This window comes from Ochlerotatus camptorhynchus, unplaced genomic scaffold, assembly GCF_037179485.1.
Source record: "Ochlerotatus camptorhynchus isolate MF236.1 unplaced genomic scaffold, CSIRO-AGI_Acam_v1.1 ptg000109l, whole genome shotgun sequence".
NCBI classification, from domain to species: Eukaryota; Metazoa; Arthropoda; class Insecta; order Diptera; family Culicidae; genus Ochlerotatus; species Ochlerotatus camptorhynchus.
In genome coordinates, this window is record NW_027040599.1 from 352211 (window position 1) to 377303 (window position 25093).

At 44.1% G+C, this 25093-nt stretch overlaps 1 protein-coding gene across 3 annotated transcripts in view; it reads right to left on the reverse strand.

Annotated features, from left to right (window-relative positions):
• The window catches only part of LOC135699459 (mucin-17-like), a 46020-nt gene that overhangs the window by 15155 nt on the left and 5772 nt on the right, over nt 1–25093 (reverse strand). For all 3 annotated transcript variants that reach the window (XM_065219720.1, XM_065219721.1, XM_065219719.1), the window contains exons 2-10: nt 16517–16896; nt 16377–16450; nt 14370–16299; nt 14085–14306; nt 13846–14010; nt 11970–12158; nt 11290–11799; nt 10932–11232; nt 10406–10864 (exon numbers count right to left, since the gene is read on the reverse strand). In XM_065219720.1, the coding sequence (XP_065075792.1) occupies nt 10406–10864; nt 10932–11232; nt 11290–11799; nt 11970–12158; nt 13846–14010; nt 14085–14306; nt 14370–16299; nt 16377–16450; nt 16517–16896 (4230 nt within the window). The remainder of the gene's footprint in view (nt 1–10405; nt 10865–10931; nt 11233–11289; nt 11800–11969; nt 12159–13845; nt 14011–14084; nt 14307–14369; nt 16300–16376; nt 16451–16516; nt 16897–25093) is intronic.

The window sequence follows — 25093 nt, forward strand, 5'->3', positions numbered from 1 at the left end:
AATTTGCTTATACTCAGCACTTGTGTGAAGAAAACTGGCCACACGGTTTGGGCCAAATACCAGTCTAGTGATAACGCCATATCGCTGTTAGGTAAACGGAGGAATTGATTAGGAGAACAGTAAAAAAAAAACAAATCGAGACCTAAAGTGTATGGAATGTTATAAGTGAGTAAATTAAAAACATTTATTATAGTGGAATTACTAATGTAATTAAAATAGTGTTGATCGAAGTGTAATTGTTCAGTTAGAAAATTGCGCTACCAGTAATTGAAAGTTGGATAGCACTGGAAAACAAAACTGAATCTAAAATTACAGATACCGTAAACTAGTGACTAGAAAGGCGGACAAAGATCCTGACTAGAAAAAACTAGTGTTGGAGCAAAAGTAAAAGCTTCAACGCATCACTCGTAGGACGAGATATAAAGGGTGATACGGTCAAAATTTGGTCAAGGGAAAACGCGTGTAAATCGGTGAAATCGTTTATTTAAAAAATCAAATTAAATTTCTTTTTCAAGTTCAATTAGTATAAAATTCAGGAAAAATATTCAGTTAGGCTTCCGCTTTTCCAAATCCGAATTGCCGGGCCTTACGCTTGACCCCTGCCATCAGATTTTGTACAGCCACCTTGTCCACCTTCTTCGCCGCAGAAAGCCAGTTTGCCTTGAACTGCTGCTCGCCCTTAGCAGTTTTTTGGTCTTCTTTAGGTTCCGCTTGACAATAGCCCAGTATTTCTCAATTGGGCGGAGCTCTGGCGTGTTGGGAGGGTTCTTGTCCTTGGGAACCACCTGCACGTTGTTGGCGGCATACCACTCCATGGCCTTTTTACCGTAATGGCAAGATGCCAAATCCTGCCAAAACAGTACGGAACAACCGTGTTTCTTCAGGAAAGGCAGCAGACGTTTATTCAAACACTCTTTCACGTAAATTTCTTGGTTGACAGTCCCGGAAGCTATGAAAATGCTGCTTTTCAAGCCATAGGTACAGATGGCTTGCCAAACCAGATATTTCTTTGCGAACTTTGACAGTTTCATGTGCTTGAAAACATCTGCTACCTTTCCCCTTCCTTTTGCCGTATAAAACTCCTGTCCCGGAAGCTGCTTGTAGTCGGCTTTGACGTAGGTTTCGTCGTCTATTACCACGCAGTCAAACTTCGTCAGCATCGTCGTGTACAGCCTCCGGGATCGCGCTTTGGCCGTCGTATTTTGTTTATCATCGCGATTTGGAGTCACTACCTTCTTGTAAGTCGATATTCCGGCTCGTTTTTTGGCTCGATGCACGGTTGTAGACGATACACCTAGCTTATTTGCGGCATCTCGGAGAGAGAGGTTAGGGTTTCGCTTGAAACTACCGGCAACTCTCTTTGTCGTCTCAGCGGCTTCCGGTTTTCGATTTCCCCCCGATCCAGACTTCCTGGCTGTCGACAAACGTTCCCCAAACATTTTAATTACATTTGTAACGGTTGATTTGGCAACTTTTAGCGATTTTGCCAACTTTGCGTGCGAGTAGCTCGGATTTTCGCGATGCGCGAGCAAAATTTTGATACGCTGCTCTTCTTGCTTGGACGGCATTTTGACAACTGAAGAGTGAATTCCAAAATCAAAATAGGAGCAACATTCTACACACACACACCTTCAAAATGAGGGGTGTTCAGGTTTTTTAAATGCAAAATTGAAAGAAATACGTCAAGTTGATATTGACCAAATTTTGACCGTATCACCCTTTAAGGAAAACTATCTATTTTAAAGCTGCGTAAATCAGCTGCTATAAAAAGTTCGTGCAATCTTAAGTAGTATTCCGAACAACTTGAAAACCTCAAACTCTACACACTCATCCAGGATTTAGGAGTTCGATAATTATTTTTACTGACTCTGGTTTGTAAAGCAAAATTATAGCTGAAACATCAGCTCAGAACTGGTTTGAAACCGACAATCGGTATTTAATAACTGAATATCAGTTAAGTTGCCGAAATAATACTGTTTGTAGGAGAAATGGCTCTACACCGAAAATAGTTTTCATGTAGCTTCCATTGGAAACGCAAATGATTTTCATCCATTAACAAAATTCATGGGATTCAACTGAATTTCACATAACATTTATGGGATCACGTTAATTTTATATGATTTTTCATATGAATTTCATCAGCCTGCTGTTTATCAATTTTATCTAGATGAATGCGTCATTCGGGCGGTACTAATGGATATTTTTGGTCGCTATTGAAAATTTAGTCGATTGCTGAAATTATGTATGGGCCAAAATTAGGAGCATTTAGGCCGACATTACATCCATTTCCCCTATACTGCAAATCTTTTTACAGATTAAACGGTAAAGTAGTTTGTTTATTGAACTCTACGAATTTTCAGTACAAAGGATAACCGAAGCAACAGTTTTATATAATATTTACCGAATTCTCATCAATGTTGATGTATAACTGATAATGAACAGATGTTGGATGTTTGGGCAAAACAAAGTTCTGCCACGTAATTATGTACGGTAAATTGTAACTTTTGCATAGGAAACTGATAGAACTCAGGTAAGTAGCTAATGTATAGATGATGTTCTGAATTCTCGGTCCTTTCATCGGCGGCGGTGGCGTAGAAACCATTTTTGCCTCGGCGGCGTGAAGCCGTTGACTTTGATCGGCGGCGTGCATCGGCGTGTCACTATGGTGGCTGTCAAAATATCACATTTTAAAGTTGAAGTTAAACCAAAATATTTTATTAGTGTATATGTGACTTGTGAAGATAACTCCATTTTGAATTTGTTACCGAAAACTTCATCATAACATTTCGGAATAGTATCGGAACTATTTCCTAATGTGGTTTTTTCAGTGATTAAAATCATCCTGGATTAAATAGCCTTTTTAGAAGAGACGGTCAGGTACGGGCATTTTTACCCGAAACCCGAACCGTAACGGGTTCGGTTGGGTACGAGTATGCAAATAAATAAATTTTCGGATTCGGGTCGGATACGGTTTAATAACAAACGTGGAATAGTCGGGTGCGGATATTTCTTGCATCCTATCCAATTAAGAAAGTACGCGATGAACTAGCCAATGAGCTAAACATCTCGCCTTTTTGTGAGCTATATGTTGTTTGGAATGAGGGTGACGCGCTTAGCATAGATGGCCCACAGCGACTCACGAAGAGGTACTGATTCCGATCAATAGTGGTGCGGCTTCTTCCAGCCTTTCGTTGTGTACTGGAGAACAATGTTCAACGCCACGCGCCGAAAGCACTGCTGTTGCTGCTGATGCCGACGTCCGCACTCCACCACACACGGTGATTGGAACTGAATCCGATCAGCGGTTGAAGGCAGCCTTGATAGCTAGCTGCTTGAGGGGAGCCTTTCGTTGTGTACTGGAGAACACCGTTTGGTGAGACCGGATGCAATTCAACTTTGAAATCTGTGTTAGGGAAATCGCTTTTCGCAGGCAACCGAGGATCATTTTAATTATCATAGCAACAGTTGCACATTCGTGAAATTTTCAACATTATGAAAAATGACAAAGTCTTAAACTTAACAGATGCGTAGAAATATTTCTGCTCGATTGGTGATGTTAACGGTATCGAGTGGACTGTAAATTTTGGGGGTTCGGTTTCTACGAACAATCAATAGTCAATCTAATAAAAAGCGTCTCGATTCTCATGATTATGGAGCACAACTAACTTTATTCGGTCAAACAAAAGAACAGAAAAGGACTGTGTGTTGTAATTGAATTGTTATCGCACAGGGTGTGCCAAAGTCTTGCGGTTGGGGAGCGCAGTAGGGATGCGCAAATCATCGAACATGCTCCCCGGCGTTGAAATGCCGATTTCAAGTCTCATGGACAAATGGCAGCAAACAGACCTCCGTCACAGCACGCTTGAACTCTCCTCCATTTGCTGTTTTCACCGTAACGACACGTGTCACGCTATCCTGTCCGGGGTGCACGGCTGAAATCCTTCCTAGTGGCCACTGCAGCGGCGGTGCGTTCTGGTCCACAAGCAATACTAGCGAACCCTCTTTGATTTCGTTCGTTTTCAGCCACTTGGATCGAGTCTGGAGTTCCGGCAGGTATTCCGCTGTCCATCGTTTCCAGAAGTGCTGCAGCATGGTCTGCACGAGCTGCCACCTTGATAAAGTGTTCTCCTTCAAATGCAAGTACGACGGTTCAGCAATGGCTTGCATCTCGCGGCCTACCAAGAAGTGAGCAGGTGTTATAGCTGTGTAGTCGTTTGGGTCATCCGAGCTAGGCGCCAGGGGTCGAGAGTTTAATACAGCTTCGATTTGAGTCAGCGTAGTATACAGCTCCTCGAAAGTCAATTTCCGGTCACCGACAATACGCTTGAGATGATGTTTCACTTGTTTAACGCCAGCTTCCCAAATGCCACCAAAGTGTGGACTTCGCGGTGGGATAAAGGACCATTCGATTCCCTTGTTGGTACAGTACCTCACGATCTTTCCTGTAGAACATTGGTTCTGGAACAGTAGCCACAGCTCATGCAACTCGGTCTTGGCTCCGACAAAGTTTGTTGCATTGTCAGAGCGCATTGTTTTCGGATACCCACGTCGGCTGTGGAATCGTCTCAAAGCAGCAAGAAACGCGGCCGTCGTCAAGTCGGAGACTAATTCCAGATGTATGGCACGGGTTTGCATACACACAAAGAGACTCACGTAGGCCTTGGTAATATAGGGCTTACGAGCAGTAGACGATGACTTAAGCCAAAAAGGCCCAGCGTAGTCCACACCAGTGTCCGAAAAGGCTGGAGCAGGTCGGATACGATATGATGGCAAGTCACCCATCATCTGAGTTGTCTTCAACGGATTTGCTCTAAAGCACACCATACAATTTCGAATCACCTTGCGAATTGTATTTTTCACGTTCAATGGCCAGAATCGTTGTCGTACGATGGCAAGTAGACCTTTCTGCCCGATGTGAAGGTTCTCTAGATGTAGGTGTCGGACGAGTGCTTCCGTGATCGGGTGCTTTGCTGGCAGCAACATCTGGTGTCGACTATCGTATGGTATGAACGCTCGCTTGATTCGACCTCCGACTCGTAACACGCCGTCTTCCGGGTCCAAAAACGCTTTCAATCCGTTGAGTCGATGCTTTGCGTCCGTGCCGCTCATCAGGGCGAGAATCTCTGGTTGAAACGTTTCGTGTTGAACCAACCGTACAATCACTATTGTTGCCCGCTTTATTTCTTCAGCAGTGAGCGGGCCCTTTAACAACTCCTTCTTCCTGGATATGATGAACATCGCAAAGCGTACCAGGTAGGCTGTGCTACGCACAACCTTCGTGAAATCGCTAATCTTGTCAAACATTGGCATTCTTTTGGTGAGAGCAACCACAGCCAGTACTACGCCAGCACGCATTTCCGGTAACTCTTCATCCGGAATAGCTACTACATCTGTCATCTCTACAACAGAACCGTTGAATGTGGGTGGGCCAGTCCACCACATCTTAGACTCGAGTAATTTTTTCGGCCGCTCTCCTCGGGATATAAGGTCGGCCGGATTCTCGTCCGTAGGAATATATTTCCAGCTGCAATTCGGGGTAAGTTTTTGTATTTCACTTACACGATTCGAAACGTAGGTATGTAAGACGTTCGGTGGTTTGCTGATCCACGCTAACACTATTTTTGAATCACTCCACAGATTCGTCGACGCGAAGTCTAATTCCGTAGCGTCCTGCAACTTCACAGTCAACTTGGCGAGTAACAAGGCCGCCAACAGTTCAGCACGAGGAGTCGTGACAGCCTTAGTTTTCGCCCTCTTCATCGGTAGAATGCGGGATTTACTGCAAACCAGTTTCATCTGAGCGGATCCGTCTGGAAAAACTGCTCGTGTATAGAGGCACGCTCCGTACGCCACGTCGGAGGCGTCCGCAAATCCATGCAGCTCAAGCTTGAACGCACCATTCCAGGAAATCCACCTTGGCATTCGCACCTTGTTAAGGACGGCTATTTCTGTGCGAAAATTTAGCCACTTGGATCTCACTTCAGAAGGGACTGGCTCGTCCCAATCAATCTGCATTTCGCCAACCTCTCGCAGAATCAGCTTTGCAGTTGTAATCACGGGGCCGAAGAAGCCCAGCGGATCGAAAATCTTGGCCAGCTGGCTTAGAAGCTTGCGACGAGTCACTTCATCCAAAACGTCGTATTCCGGAACCGATACAGAAAACCAATCGTCGACCGGATCCCAGGTCATGCCAAGAGTCTTCACGATCGACTTTGAATTTTCGTCAGATACTACGAACGAGTTTCCTCGTAGCTCTTCAGAAACACCTTTCACAATATCGGGGTGGTTGGCACACCACTTATGAGCGCCAAAGCATCCCTTCGCCAGCAGATCCGTCACTTCTCGTTGGAGCTTGCATGCTTCAGCTAGCGTATCGGCACCTGTTAGGATGTCGTCCATGTACGTCCCTTTTTCGACGATATTTGCGGCTTCCGGAAATTCCTCCTTGTGATCAACTGCAGTTTGCTTGAGCGCCATCGTTGCTTGGAACGGTGATGATGCCAGGCCATACGTAACCGTCTGCAGCTCTCGGACGGTCAGAATATCATCTTTGTTGTACCTCCAAAAAATGCGTAGGTACCTTGTATCTAACCAATGTACGCCAACTTGACGAAACATTTTTGGAATGTCCAGCGTAAAGACGAACTGGAATCCTCGGAAACGAAGCAAAATCGCGATGAGATCACTCTGAACACTTGGTCCAGTCATCAGTATATCGTTGATCGATACACCCGAGGACGTTCTAGCCGACCCATCAAATACAACTCTTAATTTGGTCGTCGTACTGGTGGGTCTCAGCACACAGTGGTGTGGCAAATAGTACACCGATCCTGGTTCCTCCGTTGTCTCCTGAATCTCTCGCATGTGCCCGAGTTGTTCGTACTCTCGGATGAACAGCGAGTACTGCTCCTTTAATTCTGGTTGCTTGTCTAGCTTCCGCTCCAGGTGCAGAAAGCGTTTCAGCGCCATTTCACGTGAATCTCCTAGTTCGTGCTTGCGTTCGTTAAAGGGGTGACGCACAATGTACCGCCCTTCCTCATTTCGTAGGTGTGTGCGACGGAAATGTTCGACACACTTCTCTTCATCCGCTGTAGCGGATGGGCGAATTTCATCACAAGCCTCCACCCTGTAGAAGCTCTTCAGCCGGTCGATGATCGGGTCGTCGTCAGTTGTTTGACAGAAAGTGCGCGCAACGACAGGTGCATCGCTCGCGATTATTCCTCCAGCAATCCATCCCAGCTTCGTGTTTCGTAGTATTGGAAGATTCGAACCAAGTTCGATTTGGCCATCCTCCATCAGGTTCCAGAAGTATTCAGCGCCGATTAACATATCGACACGTCCTCGATTGTTGAACGTCGGATCGGCCAGCACCTGCTCGCTCGAGATGGGCCACTCCGAAACATCGAATGATTTCACCGGCAGATCACCAGTGATTCGTGGGGTAACCAGTAGATCTAGGTCAGTAGTGAAGCCAGCGTGACAAGACCTAATCGTGGTGCGCAGCATACGGCAAATCCTAGTTTTCTTGCCGTTCAGACCGCTAACCGTGAAGTTAGCAGGTACCATTTTCAGTGAGAGTAGGTTCGCAAATCGTTCTGTCACAAAATTCATTTGCGAAGCGGAATCCAGAAGCACACGACATGGATATGGAGTGCTGCACAAGCCGTTGACCAAAACAACGGCAGTAGAAAGCAGGGTCTGCTTCTCGGAATTCTCAGCACACAGGGTTGTTGACGTTCCTGCTGTAGTGCTGGTCATCAGGTTTCCAGCTGGTTTTACGACTGGCGTGGAAGAATCAGTCGTATTTGAGGAAGTGGAGCTGTTCACGTTTTTAAATGCGTCTTCAACGTGGAGCGTAGTGTGATGTTTCTTGCCACATTCCCGACAAGAACGTGACGATGCACATGCACTGGTTTGGTGGCCTCTCCCTAAGCAGTTGAAGCAGGCGCCGCACCTTTTTAGCACTTCGTATTTCTCACTGACACTTTTGTTTTTGTAGGCCTCGCACTTCCAAAGTTCATGGCTTGCCTTACACACTGGACATTTGTATTCAAACTTGTCATTCTTCATATCACTTGTCACTAGCGTATGGCTCCTAGCCATCGCTTTCGGTTTAGCACTCTCCGTCAACGGCTTCATACTCGCGTCGAGCTTTTCGTAAATTCGACACTGCTCTTGCAGAAAGTCTATCGTTGCAGCGATAAGATTCACCAGCATCTGTTCTCCGAGTCCATCCACCGGTAAGTTCTGATGCCGCAAGCCCTCCACGTTCTTGGTGCTGCTGTCGATCAATTTCCTCATGTTCGCTGCGTTCTCCTGGCTAACCTTCGGCAGGTTGAATAGATTTTCAACGTGTTTGTCAACAACGACACGTTTATCTTCGTACCGCTGTGTAAGCAACATCCATGCGGCATCATAATCATTATTATTTATCAAATCTTCGTCGATGATGCCAGCTGCTTGCCCGACAAGACTGTTTCGCAGATGGAACAGTTTCAATGCTGGTTCCTCCTGCTGGTAGCGGTTCATCACGGTGGTAAACAAAGACTTGAACGAATACCACTTTTCGTAAGAGCCGTCGAATGTCGGCAAGGGCACTTGTAGCGGTGGGAGATACGGATGGATTGGAAACGGTGGAACTGGATTCGGATGTCCGACCGGGAGAATTAGTTCAGTTTCTGTTTTCGTCACCGCCTCGATCAACATACACAATTGAACGGAAACGTCGTTGTATAGCGACTCGAATTCGATGTAGCTCTCGGTTTCTTCTTCTTGGCGGTCTTCAGAGAGTGGTAGTACATAAATCTGATTCTGAATACTATTGCACTCGTTATAACAGTTCTCTACAGTCTTTTTGTGGAACTGAAGAAAATGAATGTTTCTAATGTTCGGATTCGGTTGATCCGCACTGTACTGCAAAGCAGTGTTAACACGGGCCAGTTTGCCATGAACTGCCACTCTCTGATTGACTAGCCCCTTGAGCTGCTCTTCCATCCTTTTATTTTCTTCTTTCTTTTTCTTCTCCACTTTTTGTTCAGCAACAGGTGTAGCTGGCTGTACAGGCGTTCTCGGTGTCTTTGGTGGCATCTTCTTTTTCACTCGCGCACACAACTAAACCGCCATTTGCAAAAAATCCCGCTTTAGCTGTACGAATTTTTAGAAAAGGGCACTAATGCACTTGAAAACGCTTTAGCGTCGGAAACGTTTCGGAACGGATCAGATAGGAATTCTTCTTTCACTTTTCACATGTAGCGACCGCTTTGAGCCAAGCTGCTAGCGCGTCACTAACACCGGTTCGACCGCAGTACAAAACCGATGCTCGGATCGAAATTCCTCACTAGAAATCACGTACTTTATTCACGTAAACCGCGTCGAAATCCACCGGTTTCTTAGGATCCGGTTCGAAGGACCACTTTGTTAACGGTATCGAGTGGACTGTAAATTTTGGGGGTTCGGTTTCTACGAACAATCAATAGTCAATCTAATAAAAAGCGTCTCGATTCTCATGACTATGGAGCACAACTAACTTTATTCGGTCAAACAAAAGAACAGAAAAGGACTGTGTGTTGTAATTGAATTGTTATCGCACAGGGTGTGCCAAAGTCTTGCGGTTGGGGAGCGCAGTAGGGATGCGCAAATCATCGAACAGGTGATAAAGTTTTTGAAATTGGTCCAGAGGCAGCTGAGTTATTTATTTTCAAAATCTTTCATAATTTTGTTATATTTTCTTTTTCGGTTTACACAAAGTGTACCCCCATATAGAAATCACAGACGTAGTCCTACGTTAAAAAGTGGTCGTCAGTAAAGTTGCAGCTGAGAATATTTAACATTAGTACAGTTAGCCAACTTTTCCGCAGATCCTTACAGCGAAGGACTAGAACGAAGAACTGACTGTGGCGTTTTATATGTTCAGCATTAAAGAACAAAATGTGAAAAGTTGCGCCAAATTTTCGACAGCATATTTACGACCTAAAATCGACACATTTACGGCTAAAAATATCAAAAAAAAATTATAAAAAAAAAAAAACATTTACGACCTTACGAGAGTTAACTGACTAAAACAACAACAAAACATCGAAAGATGTAGCAAATAGTGTAAGTGATCCATCGGGACTACCCCTAAAGGTGTATATTTTTTACACATTTTAGAATTGATTATCAGTTACTCATAAATGAATAACTTTTATTCATTTTTATACTAGCATTTGCTCATAATAAATAAATAAATAAAACTAAGATAGGACGAATTAGGGAACTTATTGGGCCAAAAACTGGTTCATTTAGCCTACATATGGTTAATATCAGCCAAAAGTGCGTTATCGATTGCATTGATGGTAGGCGTGGAAGCATCGAAGAGGATTCCGTAAAACGGACAAAAATCTAAACCAAAATGTATTTGTCTTACCGGTGAGGAATCTGGTCGTAAACCTTCAGTCGGCATTGACGTTTGCTCCGAATCCTTATTGGGTGACCTAATACTTGCTGCAACATCCACAATAGCGAACTCATTTTGAGCATCTATTTCTGGATTACGATTCGCGGGAGTTGATTCCTTTGCACCAATAGTTGATCTTCTTGTAGAACGCGCACGAGTTCCTGGTTTGGATTCTGTACGAACTTGTGTCATTTCTTTAGTTACCTGACCAGCTGCCATCGCACGTAATCCAGGGGCATCTGAATAACCGGATGTACGCGATGGGGTACACATGGCAAAGATAGCTTTTCTAAAAATCGGTGTACCATTCGTTGGATTTTTTACCGGTTTTCCCATCGATGCACTCAGTCTATCGTTATCGCTTTTACCTGTAGACGTTCGACTTTGTCGGAGAGAACTCCTTCCTCGGCGAACAGGTGTGTTGGAAACCTATGAGGAATGCAAGTGTATATAAATAACTAGTAACAGCCCATCTAACTAATATGTGAGATTGTACCATTTCAGATACGGTCGATTGATCTTGGTGTTTATCTTCGTTTAAGTTTTTTACTTCAGCGTCTACAGCTTCCAAAGTTGACGTAGACAATGAATCATGGTTGGCTTCCATTAACTCTTCATTGTCACCAGCGGCGGAGGAGACGTTGTCCGGCGAGTCTGAGTTGGAAGTGGGACTGATCGTTTCTGGACCGATTTGTTGAACTGTATTACCTTCGTCAATGACAGGGTTTTCCGTTAAAGTTTTGTCGGGCGAGCTGCTAAGATCATCCATGGATGGGTCGTGAAAACTGAGACGTAAGCTATAAAAAAAAGTAGGTCAAATCTACATTCAATGCTTTAACTAGAGGCCCAACAACCTTGCCGGCAATCGAATTCCCCGAAGTGATAGTTTAGGTTCACTCATAATCATTGTGCTGATAGTCCGACTAGCATTTGGTAAACTAGCAGCAGTAACTGCTAATGACTTTCGAGTAATTCGCTTAGCAGACGACATCATTTGCAGTCCTAAGGTCGGTTCAGGGCTTGCTAACTTCATTCCCACCTCCTCTTGCAGTGGAGTTGAAGACGAAAACGTAGCTCTCCTAGAGTGAGAAATATTTTTGGATGCGACACATTCAGTGGTCGATTGATTTGAAGTGATTTGTTCCGTATTCTCTGTTGGGACAGTACTATGTATTTTTATGGAACGAGAACGCCTCGTGGATGTGACCTCTTCAGCGTCCTCGAGATTGATTGATTGCTCCAGTTCGTTGTTATCGACGCCAGAATTATTTGCAACAGATGCGTCATTTCCGTTTTGGACTTCTCCACGTACTGTACCCTCTTCGAGGTTTGGTGTAGTACTTTCAGTAGCAGATGTGTTGATACTGGCAAAAAGAATAAGAAAATATTGTTGACCAAGCTGCTCTAAACTGTTGGTTTTTTAATGTCCCGAGCAGAAATAAATGTGATTTTCCGATTCAAGGTAATTTAGTCGGGGAGCACGATTACACTACACAAAATATCATACGTAATGATTCAAATCTAGATAACTTACATGTGATCAACAGAAGAAACGTCCGCAGAGGGATGCAATCCATCCCGAATCCATTCCTCCGCAGGTTCCAACTGTTGCGCTTCGACATTGACCGTCGAATTTCTGGAAACGCGCATGGATAGACGAGAACGCAGAGGTGTTGCACTCTCAGTCGTTTCCACCGGACAATTAACGTCGGACGATTCCGTGCTTAAATTATATAATTAGTCTTGTTAAAAAAATCTACAAGGGACAGCCCTATAGGGTTGTACGCAATGGTGACGTAGGACTACGTGGTATTATATAATATATGTTATTTGTTAACTGCAGCAGGAGCTTGTGTTTTGTGTAGGAATAGGAATTTGAGCGAGGTTTTCTCTTTTTATACTCTTTAGTATGACTATGATTGCCTTGAAAAGAACCTTTTGATATGAATTTTAGTTGGAACATGTTCAGAAATTTAACTCTTTGGAAAATCTTTGTGGCCCTGAAAAGAGCCGATGGTAGTACAGGCTTAAAACCTTTGGAAGATGATGATGACGTGTAGGGAGCTGGATAAGCAAATCGGACCGGACAATCCCATATTCTTCGGTTTAATGATTGGGCACTCGCAAGAGTCTCGACTCGTCTGCTGCTGGACAGAGGTTCAATTGGTTGGTAAATCTTAGCCTTTAGCAGAAAGACGCTTAACACTTTTTTCGACGAATTTATGATCCTGTTTCACGTCATGGTTCTTGTCTATGCCTGTTCAGATAAATTAATACTTTTATTTATTTTCTATACTGCGCTAAATCAAACGAGTAGAAATAAGAAGGGATGGCGGTTACGTGCTCGAATGATTGAAAATTCGATAAATAGTTAATCGAATAGCTGGAAAAATCTTTACGATTAGTCGTTAATTGAATAATTGAACTTTAGGCATCCATAGAAAATAGTCTAATAATTTCATGTTTTTTGGTCCTTCGAAAAGCTCGAACAGCAGAATTGCAACCAGTAAGTTTAAACCAAGCATCAAAAGCGGTGCGATGTTAGTTTTCATTGCTATATGACGACGACTGAATTAAGGGGCTTAGAAAGCAGAGGTGTGAAAGTCAATTCTCTTAATCGATTTCCTCTTTTGATGACCATGGCTTCACTAGCGTATTTTGCACTATTTCTGCTATGCTCTTCAATCATCCAGAACATCAGCATGGAGAGCATTTTGTGTGTGTTCTGAACATGGCGATGAGTGTGCAAAATGTTACACACGCCCGAAGATCGGAAGCGAATGCCACTTTGACTTATTTCGTCTACTAACGACTCTCTGATGACAGTGTTGGAGAAGCAGCAATAGAGTTCTCTACCACCGTTAGATTAGTAAGCAGTTTAACTAATACAAGCATTTTACTGCTTGAAAATAAAAAAAATAAAACAAACAGCTGTTAAGTCGAACACTTTGACAACTGATTTCGTGGTTGAAAATAATAAACAAATCGATTTTACACGGCTATACTAGCAACGTTGTATTGGTGAAATCTTGTGGCAAGAAGTCAATGCAACATCGACATGTTTAGACGTCAAGAAACGATTCTCTGATAACTGTGTTGGGGAAGCAACATACACATGTACGTAATTGGTGGATTTGTTAGTTATTTCGACGCTTTTGGACACTAGTTTCTCGTTGAAAATCAACAGTCGAAAGCATTGCTATCGATCCGTAGAAATATTTCTGATCGATTATTGAGAAAATTATTGAAATTGGTCCAGGGGCAGCTTAGTTATTAACATTCACAATCTTTCATAATTTCGTTACATGTTCCATTTTCGGTTTTCACAAAGTGTACCCCCATATAGAAATCACAGGCGTAGTCCTACGTCAAAAAGAGGAACAAACAACTCATTGATCAATGCTACTTACTCAGAAACGCTTGAGTGGTCCTTTGATTCTTCCGTGGAAGCTCCTGTGTCGGAAATAGAATTATGTACAATAGATTTTCTGGAGCTCCGTCTCGAGACAAATGATTTTCTCTTCTCTGTGATAGCAGTATCAGCATCAGGACTAGTATCAACCAAGACACTTTCACTGCGAATCAAAGTTGTTATTATTAGAATTCAATCTTAATCCATTTCTGAAATTAAAAAGCATCTGCCACATACCGTGCAGCAGTAACCGGTGCCTGGTGGGGTTCATCGATGACGCACGTTGAAACTTCTTGATCGGTCATCGAACAATTTATAACGGATTTCCGGGAATCCTTGACTGGTGTGAGCTGAAGGGGGACGGCCAGAGGACTAATGTCAACATCCAGCGTTTGACGAATATTCTTTCGAACTGATGGCGTAGAAAGGGAAACAGATGTACGTGACTGATGGACAACCCTAAAGAACGATAATAATTTTACAGTAGAAGTAAGATCGACAACACATAAATACTAAACTTACCGTGGCGAAAGCGGTTGTGTATCGTTGTCCGTAGGAGATATCTCTGATCTAAAATCCGGATGAACGACCTTTCTAGCAGATTTCCTTGCGGATGTCGAGGGCTGTGAATGTTCATCAAGAGTAACAGCACACGGCACGTCAATCAGGTGTGCCGTTTCCGGTCGAGCACTGAGATCAGTCAAATCATAATTTTCTTCCACCAATGCGCTTTGGTTGACTACATTGTCGTCGTAGGTTTCACTCAACAGTAGACTTTCGTCGATTTCAACTGAGTTGTCTAACGTCAGTTTAGATGTATTCAATGAAGTCAACGCATTTCCGATAAACCTTCTAGTATCCCGCAAAGACTGACGCAGTTTTGGACTAGGATTGATGCCCTCGGATTGAACAGCTACATCTATCTGCTGGTCTGATTCGCTGTCGTGATATTCCTCTTCTGAAATCTCGGATTCTGAGCTACGATCCAGGTCGGGTTGATGGGTTTCTTCTGTTACCTCGTCACTGTTCTCACCAGTAATGCTTACTCTGGTCACCGGACTGACAGTCAATTTTCCAAACATGTTGGTGAAAAAGTTTCCGATCGTTTGCCGTTTGTAGCCCAGTGAGCGAACGATTTTACTCGCTAAGGGCGTATGACTTCTGCGGGTCCAAGCAGGATTTGGTTTATCATGCTTTTCGATTTCACCTTCGCTGATAATTGCCGACACTTCGTCAGGGCTTGTGTTCTCTTGAGATTTGTCCGTTGGAGGCATTTCAATTGCTACTGCAACTGGTGCATCTGTGAAAGATTCATGCGGAGTTATATCGGAGTATTGAGATGAACGAACTTGCGTCGTACGGTTGGGCATTTTCATAAAAGATTCCGCATCCAGAGATTCCGGGCTAGTGACGGCAGCCACGACCGATTCTACCCAAATGTCGATATCAGTTTTCGGAAGTTCGCACGACCCTTCCACTGGGACCAATGGAGACGGCAGCTTTTTCGGAGATTCGGATTTCCTTGAATATGTTTTCTTGATGGATTGCCTACCCACTAACGTATCGAACAGTTCATCTGTAGTCATAACCGGTGGTTCTTTTGGCGTATCAGTTTCGCCGCCGTGTTCGCCCTTATGTTGTGGCGTTTGTGGCTTTTGAGAGTGAGCGGTAACGGGTGAATCGAATGTTTTATTCATAATTGGCGTTGTCATTTGACTGCGAGTTTTGTTCTTAGAACTGCTTGACGGAGTCAGTAGAGTTCTAATGCTTTTTCCCGGTGTTTTCGGAGATTTACTCACCGAATCCTCGAGCATATATTTCGGGACATGTTTTGGAGTACCAGTCGCGTAGCCAGAACGCAACGCGGAAAGAGGAGTTTGCCTGGCATTTTTCAGAGCCGAGCGTAGCAATCCTTTCTGGGACGACTTGGCAATGGCAGATGATGGAGTTTTTGACTTTTTCGAAGGGGGAGTTGTAAGATCGATTAATCCAGCTGGCGATGAAAATGACTGATCCGATCGATTACTGGCATAGCTGCTGTTTTTTGAGTTTGGAGTTGTAAGATCGATAAGGTACATAGAACTGCCCACTTTAGAAACATTTGGCGAGTTCAAAGTGGTCGCAACGGTCGAGATGTTGTTATTTTTAGGCGTCAAGAAGCCAGAACGTAGAGCGTGTGTAGTTTTTTTGTTTGATGATAGTGGCGTTTTCGCAACATTAACTTTGGAACGAGGACCAACGACTGGCGTGTACGACAGAATCATCATGGCAGAGTTTTCCAATTGTAAGGCCTGAGCCTTTGGGGTTCCCGGAGTTTTACCAACTGCTACGGGAGTTTGATTTTCCTTCTCCAGATCTGGTGTATAGAATGGTGTATTATTCTTCGATATATCAGGAGGAGCAAGTTTTCTGGGAGTATCACTTATATCATGGTCGATGTTCGATTCCGTAGCTATAGAAAATAAAACCAAATTTGAATATCAACAATGAAAAATTACAAATTAAAACAAATACAACACTAAAACTTACCAGTACTTTCATTATGATCGTGATCTTCGTCGTCTATTTCTTCGTCATCGTCGGAATTATGATCAACCATAACACTTCAAAGCAGAAATAAATTAAGTCTTATATCGGTACAATCAATTGGTATCAAAATAAGGTCATACCTGTGCATTGTAAATCTCTTTTTTATGTTCTTCAATAGCTGTTTATTGTTTTTAGGTAGAGTGTATGTTGGTGTTTTCTGGGATTTTTTCGGACCTGATTTTCTACCGCTGGAACCAACGGCATGTTCCGCATGTTCGATTATCTGTTTCTTGCGGACTATTGTCGTGCGTCTAGGTTTGCCGAGCTTTGAACTGGTTGGAGTTCTTTCTGCCTTTTTAACCTTCTCCGTTCGAGCTTGTAGAAGGGTTGTGTCAAAGGTCCAACGAAATCGCGTTCGACATATTTCTATAAGGCACCCATCATTCAATATTGCGCGCTTTGGAATCAGTTTTCCGTCAACAGATATGGGATGTTTTAAGGAATAATTTGCAATGAAAACCTAAAAAGATTGTTTCAGGAAATTAGTCGAAATGATGCTTATCGAGTCTGGTACGTTTGGCATTATGGGCACTTGACATAACGGACGTTTGGCGTAATCACTAATTCAATATATTATGGAAACCAAGAGTTACTTTACAATCTATGATTATTACTTTTTTTTAGCAGCAATCGTTCTTTCACAAAATCGAAACTTTTTTAACGTTTAAAGCTCTTAAGAACTATTCATGAATATTCAAAGAAGGTTGTGTTTCTGTCTTTATTAAATACTAGCTGAGTGTGCCCGGCCTTGCTCGGGATTCAATATTAGCTTGAGTTTATGCGCCAATTAAAAAAAGCATGCTATATTGTATGAAGCCCCCCCCCCCTCTTATCTAAGGGGCTACCCCCTATGACCTCGACATGCCAAATTTGGTTCCATTTGCTTGATTAGTTCTCGAGTAATGCAGCAATTTCTGATTCATTTGTATAAGAACCCCCCTCTACAGAGGGGGAGGGGTCTCGAACCTTTCCTGCCCCAAAAACCCCTGCATACAAATTTTCACGCCGATCGGTTCAGTAGTTTCCGAGTCTATAAGGGTCAGACAGACAGACAGAAATTCATTTGTATGTACCTATATAGAAGAAGATAGATTCGAAAAAGAAATTTTATAAATATTCGAAGAAAGGAATGTTTTCACTAGTCACTGAAATCCCGGTGTGGCGAAAACCAGTAGGCACACAGTACGTGGAGAGTGACGGTCTAACTCATAGCGTAGATCGTTGATCGATCTAGTTGACAGCGATCGGACGGAAGGAAAAGGAAGAAACAAAAACAAACCTCGGTGAATATAAGTGGAGGTACAACTTCGTTAGCTATACAAATAGCGATTATATAGTAGAAAACTACAGTGAAACAATAGTGTTTCAACTAAGATTAACTTCTCAACTCGAGCCTAAAAATAGTGGTAGTAAAATATTTCCATTTATGAATTTCAATTATAAAAGTATTACTTATTCTAGGGAATGCAGTACGTGAAATAAAACTAAATTGTTTTGAACTAATAGGGTTTAAAACTTAGCTTATCTTAGTTAAACAATAACGTAAGTGATTTAAGCCTATCTATATACACTAAATTAAAAAGTTACATAATTAAAAGATAATTAAAACATTGTATTTAGCCTACAAAAGTACGTAATCAACTTTGTAAGCCCTTGCCGAACCTCAGTAGCACGAGGACCTGGAAAGAAACTATCAAATGTAAGTTATTGTAAGATTAAATTGTGCATCAACCTAATTAAAATATTAAATTACAGTTTAGAGCTGCTACTAAAAGCTGCTACAGAAAGGTGGTGTATTTTCTTAAGGTAAATCCGAACATTCTCTAAAATTTGATATCGGATATAACCTCAAACACTATGGTGAAGTCTGGGAGTTTTACGTTGACCCCCTGCGGTACTTGCTCGAATACATCGGAGACTGATGAGGACATGGTGGGATGTGATGCGTGCGACCTTTGGTATCATTTTCGATGCGTGGGACTTACCCGTGAATCTCTCGAAGGGCAGGAAAAGTGGTACTGCCTGTCTGAGACCTGCCGGAAAGTAGATGATGAGTACCGTAAAAAGTTGGAGGAAGCCAAGAAAGGAACGAAGCCGAAGAAACTGCTTGCAACGGATGAACAGTCGGATAAGTCCAGTACCAAATCTGACCGTCAAGCCGGTTCCACTCTTGAGAAACGACTCAGAGCGTTGGAGAGGGAGCGAAAAGCAAAAGAAAGGGAAATGGAAAGCGAGCAGATCCTAAGAGAAAAACGTATGGAAATGGATCGGATCGTGAAGGAAAAACTGCGGAAAATGAAAAATGAGCTAAGAGAGAAGGAAATGCAGCAAGAGAAGCAATTGCTGGAACAAGAACTTTGTGATGCACAAGCGCATGCCGATCGTATGCAGCAGATGCGGGAATCATATGGAAATGCGATTAAAGGTGTGAAAGGTACGTCAAGGAATGGTGGAGCAGACGAGAAGTACGACGACGGAAAAGCTGACGAAAAGAAACCGGATTCAGTAAAAGACTCGCCGAAAATAGCTAAGCAGCTGAAGGTCCAACGGAAGAAGCCATTAACCGGAAAACATAGGGTACATGAAAGGTCGGATGAAAGTTCGGATGACGAGTACGATTCGGCGGAAGAAAACAGCGACGATGAGGAGGTCGATGATGATTGCTCGGGGGAAACGACCGTTGAAGAGTCAGACGAAGAATCGGATTACGAAACGGAGGAAGATCCAGAACCACCAAAAGATGAGCCACGACATCGAAAGAAAAAGGTAGCCTCACACGGGGAGGGGCACCAGCCGGTCGGACCAACAAAAGCTCAGTTGGCAGCGCGAAATGGGATTTCTAAGAAGCTTCCTATTTTCACCGGGAGACCCGAAGAGTGGCCGCTGTTTGTCGGGAGTTACGAAGCCTCCAATGCAGCTTGTGGCTTCAACGATGTTGAGAACTTGGTGCGCTTGCAGGATAGCCTGAAGGGTCCTGCGTTGGAGAGCGTTCGTGGGCAATTGTTGATGCCGAAGTCAGTGCCGAAGGTGATGGGCAAACTCCGTCAACTCTACGGACGCCCAGAGCAGCTGTTGCATTGTCACCTGGAAAAAGTAAAGCGTCTAGATGCTCCAAAAGCAGACAAATTGGAGACGTTCATCCCTTTCGGAAACGAAGTGGAACAGCTGTGTGACCATCTAGAGGCTGCGGGCCTAAAGCAGCATTTGATCAATCCGCTTTTGATTCAGGACCTGGTGGACAAATTACCTGCAGGTGACAAGCGAGAGTGGATTCGTTTCCGGAACAAGAGGAAAACGGTAACATTGAGAACTTTTTCCAATTTCCTCTCTAAGATTGTGTCGGAGGCATGCGAGGCCAACGTAAGCAATGGGTACAGACCAGAACCCAAAACTAAGTTCCCGGGACACGCTGGAAAGGGAAGGAGCCGTGAAAAAGGGTCCGTTTTCAATCATAGCACGCCTGAAAACGCAGCAAATGAGCTAACCACCGATAAATTAAAACCCTGCAAAATGTGCAAAAGAACGGACCATCGCTTACGCTTTTGCCAAGACTTCAAAGCATTGAATTTTGACAATCGTATGAAGATCGTGGAGAAAGGCAAGCTCTGCAAAATCTGCCTAAATGATCATGGTAACGCTCCATGTAAATTTAAAATCCGATGCAACGTAGGAAACTGCCGTGAGCGCCATCATCCGTTACTGCACCCATTCGAAAGTGCGGTGGTCATTAATACACACATCCGCACGTCGGTTTCCGTAATCTTCCGGATGGTGCCCGTGACACTACACTGCGGGGAAAAGCACGTATCGACGCTAGCGTTCCTGGACGAAGGAGCATCGATTACCCTGATTGAACATTCTCTGGCTGAACAGCTAGGTGTCGAAGGTGTCAAGCAGCCACTCACCATAAAATGGACCGCGGATGTCACACGTGTTGAACCGAATTCCAGAAGGATGGATTTGAGGATCTCCGCTGTGGGAAAAGAAGAAAAATACCTACTCTCGTCCGCGCAGACGGTTGAAAAACTGCTTCTTCCGAAACAGTCACTGAATGCTGCGGAAATATCCGCTAAATATAGCCATCTTCGTGACGTGCCAATAGTCTCGTACACGGATCAACATCCGGGTTTGCTCATTGGCCTAAACAATCTTCACACCATTGCGCCAATTGAAGCCAAGGTCCGGGGTATTGGAGAACCGATAGCTGTGCGTTTTAAGCTCGGATGGTCGATTTATGGTCCGTCAGCAGGACGAACAGGCGGTGGAAATATCATCGGACATCACCGTGAAATTAGCAACGAAGATATCTACAATTTGCTGAAAGACCACTACTCTCTGGAAGAATCCATAGTGGCGGTTGTACAAGAGACAAAAGACGAGAAGAGAGTTCGGGAGATTTTGGAGCGAACAACCATGCGTGTCGGTAATCGTTTTGAGACAGGGCTGCTCTGGAGAACCGACGATCCAACATTTCCGGACAGTTTTCCGATGGCCCGTAGGAGGTTGAAGCAGTTGGAGCAGCGTTTGGGAAAGACTCCCGAGTTGTACGAGAAGATTCGACAACAGATTGAGGAGTATCAACTAAAAGGCTATGCCCACCTAGCGACGTCGAAGGAGCTGGCGGAAATCGATCCACAAAAGAGGTGGTATCTTCCTCTGAATTACGTCCAAAATCCGAAGAAACCTGGGAAAATCCGTCTCGTATGGGACGCTGCAGCAACAGTAAATGGTGTGTCTCTCAACAGCCAGTTGCTCAAAGGTCCCGATATGCTGACACCACTGATTGCTGTGTTTTGTCCCTTTCGTGAGCACCGAATTGCTTTCGGGGGAGACATTCGTGAGATGTACCACCAGATGAAAATCCGCAAGGCCGACAAGGGAGCGCAGCTATTCCTGTTCAGGAAGAATCTACAGGATGAGGAGCCGAGCGTGTACATCATGGATGTTGCCACGTTTGGGTCAACCTGCTCCCCATGTTCGGCACAATATGTTAAAAATCTCAACGCGTCGGAGTTTTCAGCAGAGTATCCAGAGGCGGCGGCAGCTATAATCAAAAAACACTATGTTGATGACTATTACGATAGTGTCAACACCATCGAAGAAGCAGTACGTCGAGCTAAAGAGGTACGATTCATTCATTCAAATGCGGGCTTCGAGATTAGAAACTGGGTCTCGAACTCCGCCGAAGTACTTGAGTGTCTTGGAGAACCACAGCCGACCCAAACAGTTCAGTTCAATGTCGAAAAAGCAACGGAGAACGAGCGAGTCCTTGGAATAATTTGGAATCCAAGCCAAGACGTCTTTTCATTTGCCACCGATCATCGACCAGAGCTAAAACCGCTTTTCGAAGGTGCTCAACGACCAACAAAGCGGTTGGTCCTAAGCTACGTAATGGGGTTCTTTGACCCACTCGGACTTCTGGCTCCGTTTACGATACACGGCAAAATGCTCATCCAAGATTTGTGGCGGACGGGCTGCGGTTGGGATGACGAAATAGACGATGAGTCGTTAAAGAAGTGGAAGCGTTGGACGGGTCTGTTGACGCAGGTAGAAGGTATTCGTATTCCTCGTTGTTATCTCGGGGACTCATATTCATCCGCCGTCGAATCACTCCAGCTTCACATTTTCATGGATGCCAGCGAGCACGCGTATGGATGTGTGGCCTATTTCAGAACGGTAGTGCATGGAAGCGTGAAGACTTCTCTGGTGATGTCTCGCACGAAAGTAGCGCCGTTAAAAGGACAGTCGATCCCGCGCCTTGAACTGATGGCAGCAGTTCTGGGTTCACGGCTGTTGTGTACGGTCCAGTCACATCATTCCCTCCCTATTAATAACAAATTCCTATGGACTGATTCCCAGACCGTACTCAGTTGGATTCGCTCCGACCAGCTCAAATATAAGCAGTTTGTGGCCTTTCGCATTGGCGAGATTCGGGAAAACACAAACATATCCGACTGGCGTTGGGTGTCAACAAAAATAAATATCGCCGACGTTCTGACAAAATGGGGACAGGGTCCTCCATTGGCGTCGAACAGTGCGTGGTTCAACGGTCCACAATTTCTTTTGGAGACTGAGAAACTGTGGCCAGTAAGCGGATTGCCTGCCGTTGATACCAGTGAAGAGATGCGTACGTGTGTACTACATCATGAAGTGGCGTTTGGTGCTCCTTTGATCAACATTGAGTCAACGTATTGTTGGATTCGTCTGCTTCGAAGTACAGCCAGGGTGATTCGGTTCGTCGCGAACTGTCGCAGAAAAATAGCTGGTCAACCCATCCTGGTGTCCAAGGCAACCCCGGGTCAGGAACGTCTGTTAAAAGTAAAACCAAAATCTATCCTGCAACCTCTTCGACAGGACGAGTTGCAAGCGGCCGAAACGATCTTGTGGAGGCAGGCTCAACGTGACGGGTTTCCAGAGGAGAAAAGGATCCTTGAGAGAAACCTAGAGCTGAAACCGGAACAAGCTCCGGGACGATTAGAAAAATCAAGCTCCATCTGCAAGATAAGCCCCGTACTCGATACCGAAGGAGTTATGCGTGTCGGAGGCAGAATAGAGCAAGCGGAATTTGCCACATTCGACATGAAACATCCGGTCATACTCCCTAAAGGACATGCGGTAACCAACAGGCTGATAATGTACTACCATAAGAAGTTCGGCCATGGAAATCGTGAGACCGTGTGTAATGAATTGCGGCAACGATTCCACATACCCAAATTGCGATGGGCTATTCAACAAGCGGTGAAGAGTTGCATGTGGTGCCGCGTCAATCGCTGTTTGCCGCAAGCTCCCATGATGGCATCGCTACCGGTACAACGGATTACGCCACAACTTCGTCCGTTCAGTTCGGTTGGCGTAGACTATTTGGGACCCGTAGAAGTGTTGGTGGGCCGACGGTGGGAGAAAAGGTGGATAGCGCTCTTCACCTGTCTAGCGGTGCGAGCAGTGCACTTAGAAGTTGTGCACAGTTTGACCACTCAGGCGTGTTTAATGGCGGTTAGGAGGTTTGTCTGCAAACGTGGAGCTCCGGACGAAATATTCTCCGACAACGGTACAAACTTCAAAGGCGCTAGCAATGAGTTGGCAAGGATGTGGCACATCGATCGAGCATGTGCAGAAAGCGTGACAAGTTCCAAACTTAAATGGAGCTTCACTCCCCCAGGTACCCCACACATGGGTGGTATTTGGGAGCGTATGGTACGATCGGTAAAGGAGGCATTGAAGGCGCTCGATGATGGTCGAAAACTTACGGATGAAATCTTGCTGACTTCGTTGTCAGAGGCAGAGGATATGATAAACACTCGTCCTTTGACCTATCTGCCACAAGATTCTGCAGAAGCTGCAGCGATAACACCAAACCACTTTCTCCGTGGCGTTATAAAGGATGCAGACATGGTTGTGGACGGCGCTGTGGACTTTGCGGAAGCTCTGCGGAATGCGTACAAACGGTCGCAGTACTTGGCCGACCAAATGTGGCAGCGCTGGTGCAAAGAATACCTGCCGACAATAAACAAGCGGACAAAATGGATCAACGAGCGCAAAGCGATACAGGTAGGCGATTTAGTGTTTGTCGTAGATGGCGCACGAAGGAAGAACTGGATCAGAGGGATCGTCGAGGAAGTGTTTAAAGGTAATGATGGCAGAGTACGACAGGTCAATGTTCGAACGTCTAGAGGTGTGTTCAGACGGGCTGTTGCCAACTTGGCGGTTATCGAGGTTCCTAGTAAATCCGGCAATTCCGACGAGAATCCGGAACCGGAGTTACGGGCGGGGGTGTGGCGAAAACCAGTAGGCACACAGTACGTGGAGAGTGACGGTCTAACTCATAGCGTAGATCGTTGATCGATCTAGTTGACAGCGATCGGACGGAAGGAAAAGGAAGAAACAAAAACAAACCTCGGTGAATATAAGTGGAGGTACAACTTCGTTAGCTATACAAATAGCGATTATATAGTAGAAAACTACAGTGAAACAATAGTGTTTCAACTAAGATTAACTTCTCAACTCGAGCCTAAAAATAGTGGTAGTAAAATATTTCCATTTATGAATTTCAATTATAAAAGTATTACTTATTCTAGGGAATGCAGTACGTGAAATAAAACTAAATTGTTTTGAACTAATAGGGTTTAAAACTTAGCTTATCTTAGTTAAACAATAACGTAAGTGATTTAAGCCTATCTATATACACTAAATTAAAAAGTTACATAATTAAAAGATAATTAAAACATTGTATTTAGCCTACAAAAGTACGTAATCAACTTTGTAAGCCCTTGCCGAACCTCAGTAGCACGAGGACCTGGAAAGAAACTATCAAATGTAAGTTATTGTAAGATTAAATTGTGCATCAACCTAATTAAAATATTAAATTACAGTTTAGAGCTGCTACTTAAAGCTGCTACAGAAAGGTGGTGTATTTTCTTAAGGTAAATCCGAACACCCGGATTAATAAAAATAGTTTAATTGAAATTGGTTAAAATAAATAAAATTAATTATTGAAATCATGCACACAAAAGAAAATAAACATAAAAATTTCCCTCAATATACCATACGGCAAAATACACGGCATCAATAACTAGCAGAAAGAAGTGAGCCAACACACGGACGGTGTGTACGACCCAATGAGGTACAGAGAGAGGTGAAGCAGATCGTGAAATATGGTT